The following is an 11584-nucleotide window of genomic DNA, read 5'->3' as shown; positions in this document are numbered from 1 at the left end:
AACAAAGTCAAATTAATTTTAATAATTAATAATAATATAGGATTTCTCCAAATCACAGCACTCTTTTATCCCAACTAATTGAACTGCAGGTGCATAACAAGTAGGCTAAATTTTCCCCAGCCCAGCACTATTCAAACATTGTCAACGTTTAAGCTATCATATACAGTTATTGTTTATTATTATGCAAATAGATGTAATGTCAGCCTTCTGTTATTGTGTTCAAATATATGTCATATTAGACACGTTGAGCTATGTTTTGGTGGAAACAACTAAAGCTTACAAATTAGTGACGTCCTTTTGTAGTAAAGAGTGTTAAAATATTTTCCCCTCTTTTTTTCTGTCGCAGGTCTCAAGTTGCAATCAAGGAGGAGCTGAGAATCCTTCGGGGCCCGTGTTGGAACCTGCTGCACAAATATAAAGAGCTGCCTCTCCATAACAAGGAAAGAGTGAATCACAGGTTTCGAGGAGGAGTCGAAAGGAGCGCACCGTGCACACACCAAAAACGGACAGCAGCTCATATCATTTAGCATAGTAGACTGGAAACCAATTTGGTCTCACATGATTTTAAATGTTCTGTTGCAGTTTTTTTTGGAAATTACTTTTTTTTATTTAAAAAGTATTAGTTCACCTGAGTATAAGACCTATACTTGTGTTTTGTAATTGACTCAGTAGAATTAGTTATTTTTTAAAAAAAAGTTTCAGAGAGGGGAGCTAAGCGCCGCAGCCAACAGTCTGCTCCAGTGCAGGGTTCAAGAATGGCGGCGTTAATTAGTGCGTACTCTTCTTGGCCGGAGAGCTTCGAGTGCTCTGCGGGAGATGGAGACGTCCCTGACGGACACACCTCCCACAGAGGTTCTGTTGACAAGACCTCGGAACCGCGCATCAGGAGACCCATGAACGCTTTCATGGTGTGGGCCAAGGATGAGCGAAAGAGGCTAGCCGTTCAGAATCCTGACCTTCACAATGCAGAACTTAGCAAGATGCTTGGTAAGAAATTATTATTATTATTATTATTATTATTATTATTATATTCAGACATAGCTTTATCAAAACGTTTGTTTTGCACTAATTTAGGAAACTAATTTGCGTCATGCCACAAAGTCAGCTCAAGGACTTTGCCAGTTACCAATTTTGGATGAAGTGGTAGCAATCAGTTCAGTTGTTTTATAATGCAGTGATACATGAAAAACATCACAAAAACTTTTATTTGTCTTTTGGGAAATAATTGGAATGTCCTTATTGTACTTTGTGTATTACTTTATCTGTTGGCTTTGTAACATTGTTGCTGTTACATTGTTGGCATTAATAGAAAAGTGTTAAACACTTGATGATGTTTTTATTATCAGTCCATTTCATTAAGTGCAATTATTGCCAACATGCGTTTTGGGACCTCGGACAGATTTTTACTTTAATGATGAGTGCAGAGTTTAATGATGGAGTTTAGATGAAGAAGGTCAGATTGAAGTCATATTCATAAGCTCATAAACTTTACAGAGCTTTCTGCAGACAAAGTTAAATAACCTGTGTGACAAAGCCTGACAGTACTTGTGCAAATTTTATTAAAGTATTAAAATGCAGAATAAAAACACAGAGTGGCTATACTGGAATTGCAGGCTAATTGCTTTATTAAAGTATCTACTACTAACACTCTAGTCAAGTGTAATTAGTACTTTTTGCCCATCAGAAAGTAAAAATTTCCATGCGGTAAGAAATACCAATATCCTGCTTTTTAAAATGAGTTTTAAATTGAGTTTTCTTTCAGTTATTGTGGCATGAAATGAAACTTATTTGAGATGAGAAAGTGGTTTTCTAAGATGAAATAAAAAAAGTAATCTTCAAATGACTTATTTGAAAAAAGAAAAAAAGAATCACCAAATTCCATTCTGTAATAATCTGTGTGATGCGTAATATATATAATATAAAGTGCATTAATAAAAGAAAAGTATTCTACATATTTAGAGAATAAATATTAAGTAAGCAATGGAACAGCAATAAGCTCTAATATTTTAATTGTATAATTCTTATAATATAATCATTTGAATATTCATATACTAGTAGCTGTGACAATCAACGCGTCTCCATAGTGATGATAAGTGACAAAAGATACATGGTATTTCATGCGTGTGTACAGCCAGATAGTATCACAATACAGCAGCCGTTACCGGTTAATATAAACAGCATTTGCACAAGAAATAAATGATTACACACTCCCGGCTAACATTTCCTTCAGCATGACTGCACCAATCAATAATATTCAACATATTTTCATCAGTTGTCAAGAAAGAAGACAGTTCTAACAAAACAATGTATATAAACTTCCAAGCCCACATCCTGAGACAAATTTAGAGCTCTTTGGTAAACAGTGCAATACTGAGAGTTGTTTTGCTTCTAGTTTGTAACAGTGCAATACTTGAGTTGTGTCGCTTCTTGTTTGTCACCATGCAATACTGACAGTCGTTTTGCTTCTTTTTTGTGACTGTGCAATACTGAGAGTTGTTTTGCTTCTTGTGTTGCTGCAGGAAAGTCCTGGAAGGCTCTGACCCCACCGCAGAAGCGGCCGTACGTGGAGGAAGCAGAGCGTCTGCGGGTGAAGCACATGCAGGACTACCCCAACTACAAGTACCGGCCACGCCGGAAGAAGCAGCTGAAGCGCATCTGCAAGCGCGTGGACCCCGGCTTCCTCCTGGGCGGCCTTGCCCCTGACCAGAACGCTCTGCCGGACCCGCGCAGCTGCTGTCACCCGCTGGACAAGGACGACGACGGAAGTGGCGGTGGTGTCATCGGAGGCAGCGGCGGTGTGGGAGGAGGGTTCTCGTCACCGTCCCTCCCCGGGATGAGAGTCTTCCGGGATGCGGCCGGCTCTAACAGCAGCTTTGACACCTACCCCTATGGCCTACCCACGCCTCCGGAGATGTCCCCCCTGGATGCGGTGGAGCACTCCGAGCACCCATCCTTCTATCCGGCCTCTGTGCCCGTGAGCTCCAGCGGCTCCTGTCCCCCGTCCTCCTCAGGCGCGCCGTGCTCCGATGACCGCCGCCTGGGCCCGGCCCACCTGACCAGCCCGCCGCCCTACCACCCAGACTATTCCCAACAGGGTCCACCACCTCCCCCTCCCCACCACTGCGGCCCCCACATGGGCCACCACCACCACATGTCCATGTCCCACCAGCTCCCCTACTACGCCTCCTCCTTCCCCCAGATCCAGATCCACCACCACGGGCTGCAGGGCCACCACCTGGGCCAGCTCTCCCCGCCACCTGAGCAGGGTCAGCTGGAGAGCCTGGACCAGTTGAGCCAGGCCGAGCTCCTGGGCGAGGTGGACAGAGACGAGTTCGACCAGTACCTGAACTCCAACTCTGCCGCCACTGCTATGGCTGGCGGTGGCTACCACCACGGCGGGGAGCAGGGCGCCATGACTGTGACGGGACACATCCAGGTGACGGCTGCTTCCGCTTGCTCTAGCAGCACCACAGAGAGCAGTCTGATCTCTGTGCTGGCGGACGCCACCGCTGCGTACTACAACAACTACGGCATCTCCTAAACATAAACAAAACACAACACTGGACTCAATACCATGAGCAGTGGGTTCATCGGGACAGGTCTGATATGAGACTACCAGCCTGAACGGCTGACAAACGAGGCGAGGACGTGGAGACCAGAGGGGGAGATGGACAAAGACAGGTCGAAGGTCATCTCAGGGATAAACAGACAGTTTCTCAAATTTAATGTTATTGTTCCAAAAAAAGAATAAGTGAAGAGAGAAGGAAAAAAAGAAAGGAAGCAATCTAATGAGCTGATTTTTTAAAGTCTTATCATATAGTTCAGAGTGTGTCACTGAAGCATGTACCTATGTGCCCTTAGGCTTATTTAAGTATTTCTATGTTTTGCATATTTTTCATTGTACTGCTGTCTTAAGTTCTTCTTTAGTTGGAATTGTCTTCATACACATTTGTATGAACCTCATGAATTGTTTTTGTTTTTACCTCAGCAATTGGTATTTAAAGAAGGCTATTTTAGAATGCAGGAATCCCAAATGACATAATAATAGTGAATGAAGGAAGATCATTGAATACCTTTTCCCCCCACATAGTTCCTAAACATTTATATGAATACTTACTTAAATATATATACTCATAATCGTTATGGCCGAGAATAATAATGATAAATATTATGGTATGCTGATCTATGCTGGTTTGTGAAATTTAATTAATTTAATTACGCACCAGTTTTTTGTATTGATATTATTGCTACCCCCTTGAACACCCACCCTCACACAAAAGTAAAAAAATCTAAAATGACTTTGGAATGAACCTAAAAATGTCTGTACTTCTGTAGGACCAACATAGAGTGAGAATTATGAAGAAAGCTGGATCCCAGATAACTTTTTGTGTGTTTAAGGCATTGTCACAGTTAATATCTGGCACCATCTGTAATAGTATAAGGGTGAAATGAAGCATTTCATAAGTGCTACTGATTGTATGTAGAAATGTGAGAAGGACCGTTCCCCTTCAAGGACCTGATTAGATCTGAAGCAATGTAATAAAGAAGTCATTTTAAACCAAGGTAAAATGTTTCTCATATTTCTTCTTTTGTTTGTAAGGTGTCTAAATTTTGCTGCACATTCTTGTGTGTTCCAGCTGTTTGGTTGACATTTGAGCAAGACATTTGTCCTAAAATGCCAAAGGTTACTATTATCTTTTTGTCTGTTTTCTTTAAACTTAACCTTTGCTATTTTTTTTATCTCCAACAATACAATATTCTGTAAATATCTAATCTCATTTATATATTCTTTAATTATCAGTTAGTTTAGATTTATTTACTTTTTTATGTGGCAAGTGCATGCTGACTGCCAGAATAGAATTATGCCCTATTTGGTCAATTCTGAAGCAAAATGTTTCTGATTTTCCATTGTCTTGTGGCAACTCTGTTCTACAAAATAACCACATGTGCTTTTTTTTAAACCAACCACAAGCTGGATAGCATGTCTGCTGGTGCTGTCATGTCTCTTGCTTTGACAACTTCATACACCAGCGTCTCTGACACATTTGTGGCCACGGTCACGCCGTATTGACGAGAACAGCGATGGAGGGATCCCAGAGCTTCACCATGCCAACCTCCAGCAGAAGCACCACCGCCACTACTACCACCGCCGCAGTCGCCAACCACTACCACAACACCCTCCCCCCCCCACACACACACACACACACACACACCCACCACGCTTATGCGCGCTCAATTTCAGCGTGCTGCGGTTCGGCGGATTAGTGTAAAACAGGCACTGCTGTCGCTGCCTGCCCACCTCCGCCCCTACTCCCCTTTTGTCCTCCTGTCGTCTCATTCTGGGCCCCTTTCTTTGGCAGAATCCTGGAACTCCCCTCTCCCCCCTCCAACCCAGCTTCCCTCCTTTCACCACCCCACCCCCCCTACCTCCCCCCTTGCCCCTATCTTGCTGATGCAGACTTTCATAATCTCCGCGAAATAAATAAATACACCTTGGCTCCCATCAACTGTGTTACACGTTCACCATTTTTCTTTTTCTCTATAGCGCACAACCACCAACACCACCGCCACCACTTTCTCTCTTTTCCTCCAAATGCCTCTTCTTTTTCGATAAAAGGAATAGGGAGGTGGCAGATGGGGGGTTGGAAAGGGAGGTGATGGGGTGAGGTGTGTGTGTGTGTGTGTGTGTGTGTGTGTGTGTGTGTATGGGGGGTGAACATTTGACAAATCCTGGTGCTTGGCTCGGCCTTCCTGCGTTTTTTGGGAACGGTTGAGTCGCGTTTCTTGTAAAGAGGATGTGGCGGAGGAGCGGTGTTTCCTGCCTGATAAGAGGAAAGCCTCTCTCCGTCAGGATGTTTGGGCCCCGGCTGCTCCCCGCATTAGAAGCGGCCGTGGCGGCGCGGGGGAAGAGGGAACCTGCTGTTCGTTTTAGCAGGGAGGAAACATGGCTCTCGCTGATTAAAATCGCACACCCCACCGTTTTCTAGGGCTTCGTGCTTGACCCCGCACAGGCATCAGCCCACACACACACACACACACACACACACACACACACACACACACACACACTGACATGGCCTAACACAGATTTCTTCATCACTTGATCCATCTATTTTCCCATGAACAGTGGACAATCTTTCCTGTGGGGGAAAATCTTATCCAACACATATTTGTCCGAGTGCATTTTTGCATGACGTGGTCCCATTCCTGGTTGCGATTGAGGCACCTCCTATCACCCTGGGTTGTTCTGATTAAACTAGCTAAAGTGACAACATCCATCATGCGCCTGCACTCACAATGGCACTGGGCGGCCTTACCCACTCTCAGTGAGATCATTAACCCTTCTTGCCTGTGGCCGTGCACAAGGTGGCATGTTGATAGGGGTTTCGGAGGGGTCTTGGAGCTCCAGGCAGAGGGTGAAGGCGGAGATCACGGAGACCTCAATAGGCCCCAATCTAGGCAGCAGGCTCCTGTGCTGAAGGCTCCATGGGTCCCCCACTACTCTGGTGCACAGCCTTAGGGAAAGGGCATAGTAACCTGGTAAATAGAGTTCAGTCCCATGAAAACACCACTGAATACATGAGCACAAAACAAGTGATATAGTAATCTGTAATACATGGGTAATAAAAAATCAGAACATTTTTAAAGAACAGTGAAAAGGCAGATAAGGTTGCATTTGCTAACAAATGAATGATTTAATTAAGTTAATTTGAAATATGAGGTTTGGGGAATTACACAAAAACACAAAAATACTTTTTAGGTTCCAAAATAAGCTTCAAATTCAAAATGCAATTTCCTCAGTTGAATAAATAGATTTTTTTGAAACCTTGAGTCATAAAATCTCTCAATAACCAGAGCATTGTTTTCAAATGTGCTATTTTTAGTTTGATCCATAAGCTCTGTTTTGACATGGGAAGGGCCCAGCTGTTTTAGAGCAGGCTACTCTGGAGACTGCATGGCCAGAGGAAGTGAGGGCAGACCATTCAACTCATCTGCCTCGATTCTTTCCTCTGTGAAACTTGAATCGCCGTCTGTGTGCTGAAAATATTCTGCAACTCATCATTGCACAAAACCTATTGTGTTTTTCCGTTTTCCATTTTGAGTCATTTGAGCGTCAGCGACTCTTAAGAGTATTCCGGTTGGTTGGTTGAGGTTAGAGGCTTCCAAGATTTGGTGAGAAGACTCTACTGTATTGGTGACTTAGAAATCAGTGAATTACCTCAGAATGTGGGTGTAAAGAGAAAATTGCACATTCAAAAGATATTCCTCCATTAAAAAAAAAAAGAAATCGGAACCATTATTGCCGTCTGAACTTTGTATGCTCCTCCTGAAGCATATGACCCAGTTATCCAAAATAAAACTGGGACCAATCAGCAAATATCTCTGCCAAGAGCCAATCAACATTCAATAGCCAATAATGGCCATTGTGAGTGGCTGAACATGGTATTTGGTCAGTATATTTGTGGCCTTAAGAAGCTGGGTGAAATTTTTATAAATATTTATCCGGTGCTCCAAAAAGCTAATTCATATTTTAGCCCACAATCAAAGACCTTTGCCAGACAATGCTGAAATCTGGCTGAAGGTTAGGCTTATCTCTATTTGAAGTACCCGGTTGTAAAATTACATGGATTGCAGCTTGACCAACTAATAAAATAAACATGTGAATGTATGTATGTGAAAAAATATGTTTATCCCTTAGCACATTTATCTGATTTATCAGTTTTGATATGCGCGGTCCAAAATACTCCCTGTCAAAACCAAGATGAATACAACATTGTTTGTCTAGCCCATTTCACTATAAGACTATTAGGCAAACAATTTACACATTGTATATTAAAAAAAAAAAAACTTTATAGGATCTCCATATAGAATTCATGCTATATTTGTGATGCCAAACTATTTTATTTTAGATAGATATTGCTTTAGATATAATATTTATTTAGATATTGCTTTTAATGGTTTACTGTATTTTTTCTACCAGAGTTAATTTAGTTATGATGAATTTTGAATTATGATGAGTTTATGAATTTTGTTTTGTGTGGGTTCTCTGTCAATATGATTTTTACTTGGATTGCTTAGTTCTGTAATTATCTGGAGTACCTGTGGTAAAAAAAGAAGACACAGAACTTCAGGAGTTGGTCAAATCCCATTAGAATCATATTTATTCACCCTTCAAGGATGCAGGCTGAGCAAACTAATTTCCCCCTTTTTTAACAGACTCCAGTCTTGTTGTTTCTCTGTGATTACTCCCTGGACTCTCTCCAGGCCCAGGTCAGGCTTGTGGAACTAGGCCGTTAGGTGGTCTCCACTGTTTCCTGTTTCCCCCGCAGTGACGTCACAACCTCGGTCCAAATAAACAAGTAGACCTTGGTTTGCCTGCCTGAAACGTGCACCCTCATCAATACGTTTTTCACGCATGAGGATTTGGCTTTACATTTTTGGTTCACAGAATATTTGATTTGGTCATACGGGAGGCCCTCATTAATAAAGATGGCCACTGGTGCGCGGACATGTTGCATTAGCACAGCTGTTTTAAGGATTAGTGGCCGATGCTGGGGAGGAAAGGGGGTGAGAGGAGGGCGGTAACCGATGAAGCTCCCTCCGGAGATGCAGCGGCTCAGTGTCTCGTCCAAAGGCGTCGTCTGTGTGGACGAGGACAGTGGCCTGCTCCATCACGTCACTGATCGAGCCGAGGAATTTCTGATTAAGGCGTTGCACCACCTGATAAACATGTTGGTGGGAAATTGCTTATTGGCCATACATACAGTATAATAAACAAGTTAAGGGATTTCCCCAGGAACACATACATGTTATTTTAAGAAGGTGACATTTTCCTTTAATTTAGAAAAAAAAATGCAGTGCAATCAACAAAAAATACACTGCAATCAACAAAATGCAAATAAAACTCTAGAAACCACAGGCCCTACCTATAATGTTTTAATTATAGCTAGGGTTAAAGGTTATAGGTTTAATTGTTTTAATTACTGTAAAACAAATTTATTTAACCATGTATAGTTTATATAACTATACATATAACTAGAATAGGCAAGTCATGGACATTTAAAAAAAATGAAATGAAGAAAAAGTGGACCAAACATATTTTCCACAGAACAATAATTACAATGGCAGCACTGGTGCATGCTCATCACATATGGGCAGGCCCGGCCAGAACCGCGGAGGAGAGAGGCCCAGCATCTGTGATGGTCCAGCTCCAAACACACAGTGTGGATGGTCTCACACATTCCGTCCAGCACAATAATAACTGTTTACATTTTTTATTTTTTTTTACCTGGCACCTTCTCTCTGATGACTGGGGATTATACGTCTCACTATTCTCTCGCTCATTGTGGTGAGACAACAGACGTGGCGCTCGGTGGCGAGGCTGGGGATGGGGGATGCGGTGCTGGGGGCAGGGTGGTGACTGGGGAGGGCGGTGACTGGAGAATGCCTTGCGCCGGCCGAAGAATGGACCAGACTCGGTTGGGGGCAACGTGCCATGTGGCAGAGGCAGCTCACCGACGCAGATGGGGACCCCTGGAAAACTTTGTGTGTGTGCGTGTGTGTGTGTGTGGGGGGGGTTGGGCAAAAACACAGCCAATGGCCACCCATCTCTACCTGTGTGTTACCGCGCCATCTGAAACACCGGTCCGGCACCTGTTTTGAGAAGATACAGACAGGCACCATTAACTGAGAGAGACAGAGAGAGAGAGAAATGGTGTGTGAAAGTAAATTCTTTTCATTTTTTTTAATTTTGTCCTGCCACCATGAGAGAGGGTGTAGCTCTTCATTTAACTCTCAGAGGAAAGATGGTCCAGCATCCTCAGTGGTGTGGCTGGCTTCCACCATTTTTATGATTTGTAAACAGCGTTGCCATGGCCGTGGCCAGCTATTGTGAAATTATTCCTATGCCTCCTCTCTGTTCCCACTTCATCACACACACACACACACACACACACACACACACACACACACACATGCACACATACACCTCAGGAAATAAGTTCTTGCATTGGATCTGATATGTAAACAATCACATTGTTTTAGATAAAATCAGGTTCCATTCCGATTTAAGTTTTAGCTATGTTACAATACAATCTTTTTGACGACGCATGGCAAATTAATTGCCTTGACTTTAGATTTAGCATGTAATGTGGTGTAAGTAAGTAATATTGATGTGCCCAATCTACCATGCTGTCTGAGCAAGTAACTGCGCAAGCTTGTTTTTGACCACAGCAGCAACTCTCTGGGGTCCCATAAGTCCTCGGCCGAATGTGGAGGAGGATGTTCCTATTGTGCTTCCTAATTGCAATGTGGTTCTTTCATTTAGCCCATGCTAGAGCTTGGTCAGTTCCTGCCTCTGCGCTGGGTCTACTTCTGCACAGTAACTCATTACGTATGAAGTCATCTTTGACCTAGACATGCTGTTAAATCACTTTTGGCACATACTCTAAACAAACCTGCAGACCACAACTCTTAATGCGGCTGTCTCTTGGGAAGCATGCAGTGACAACCCATCCACATTTTTTTTACATAGAGATTTTAAAACTCCTTTGAAATTATTGGTCAGATCAGATGAATCTTGGGCAAAAATAATTATGTCTAATGTTGACTAATTATCTTTAAATGCTGTGAAAGTTAATTAAATTGTTCAGACTGAACTAAATTAATCAACAATCCACAAATTGTGATATATTATGAATGTATTACACCAATGACATGACACCAAATATATAAACTAATAGGCCTATAACTAAAAAAATAATGTAATAATAATCTAATAATACTAAATCGTAATGTAGGGTTCCAGTAATTACCGTGATTGACTCAACGTCTCATCCAAATAGCTTTACTGGTAATGACCATGCTGAGTGACAAACAGTTCAGCCAGGGATGTAATCTTCAAACAACACATTACCAGTTAGACACAGCATACTGCAACCATGATGACAGGTTTAAACATATCTAACATGGAGATCGTCTGGACGGTTAAAAGCAAAGTGTGTGTGTACTGTGTGCGTGTGTTATTGTGTGTGTGTGTGATTGTGTGTACTGTATGTGCGTGTTATTGTGTGTATGTGCATACGTGTTATTGTGTGTATGTGTGTGTGTGCAACTGTGTGTTTGCAGATTTGTCTTTGCTTTTCTCATGTCATCAAAGAGTGCAGAACAAAAAAGACACAGCTCTTCACAGATGGTTCAAATCCCCCTTTCACAAGATTCTTGAGAACTCCTGCAGATTTCATAACTTCCGTTATCCATTCTGCAGCACCCCACGACTCCACGTTTAATGTAAACGCTAAGCAGACTAGAACCTTGGCTCTTTTAACAACAACAAACAAAAACTGTTACAGAGGGGGGGCTCAGCTTATTGGGAGCTGTGTCACTCAGACCTAGAGGATTTCCTCAGCCTTGATCCCCCTTTTTTTAACAGCATGACAACAAGTGGAGGAACGGTAGCGAGGCTGACCTTGACCTTGGCCGTTGCACAAAGTGCCATGACTTCCTCCAACGTGCAGACATTTTGGAGGGATGTTGTTGATGTCTGCATCTGTAAGGAATCCTTTCCTGGTTCAGCGCTCGATCT

At 42.6% G+C, this 11584-nt stretch overlaps 1 protein-coding gene across 1 annotated transcript; it reads left to right on the top strand.

The window, feature by feature from the left end:
* The first annotated feature begins 341 nt into the window (after positions 1 to 341).
* Positions 342 to 4562, top strand: sox7 (SRY-box transcription factor 7). Its single transcript, XM_048249511.1, has 2 exons — positions 342 to 987; positions 2520 to 4562. The coding sequence occupies exons 1-2, from the start codon at positions 756 to 758 to the stop codon at positions 3539 to 3541; spliced, it is 1254 nt and encodes a 417-aa protein (XP_048105468.1). The 5' UTR covers positions 342 to 755; the 3' UTR covers positions 3542 to 4562.
* The last annotated feature ends 7022 nt before the right edge of the window (positions 4563 to 11584 follow it).

Source organism: Alosa alosa, chromosome 8, assembly GCF_017589495.1.
Source record: "Alosa alosa isolate M-15738 ecotype Scorff River chromosome 8, AALO_Geno_1.1, whole genome shotgun sequence".
Classification (NCBI taxonomy): domain Eukaryota; kingdom Metazoa; phylum Chordata; class Actinopteri; order Clupeiformes; family Clupeidae; genus Alosa; species Alosa alosa.
This window is presented reverse-complemented; position numbering and strand designations above follow the sequence as displayed.

Bases quoted from the DNA above. Each gene is read 5' to 3' on its own strand.
- sox7 (XM_048249511.1), top strand. From the start codon at position 756: ATGGCGGCGTTAATTAGTGCGTACTCTTCTTGGCCGGAGAGCTTCGAG. The intron at 988-2,519 runs GTAAGAAATTAT...GTGTTGCTGCAG, and splicing joins AGAACTTAGCAAGATGCTTG to GAAAGTCCTGGAAGGCTCTG.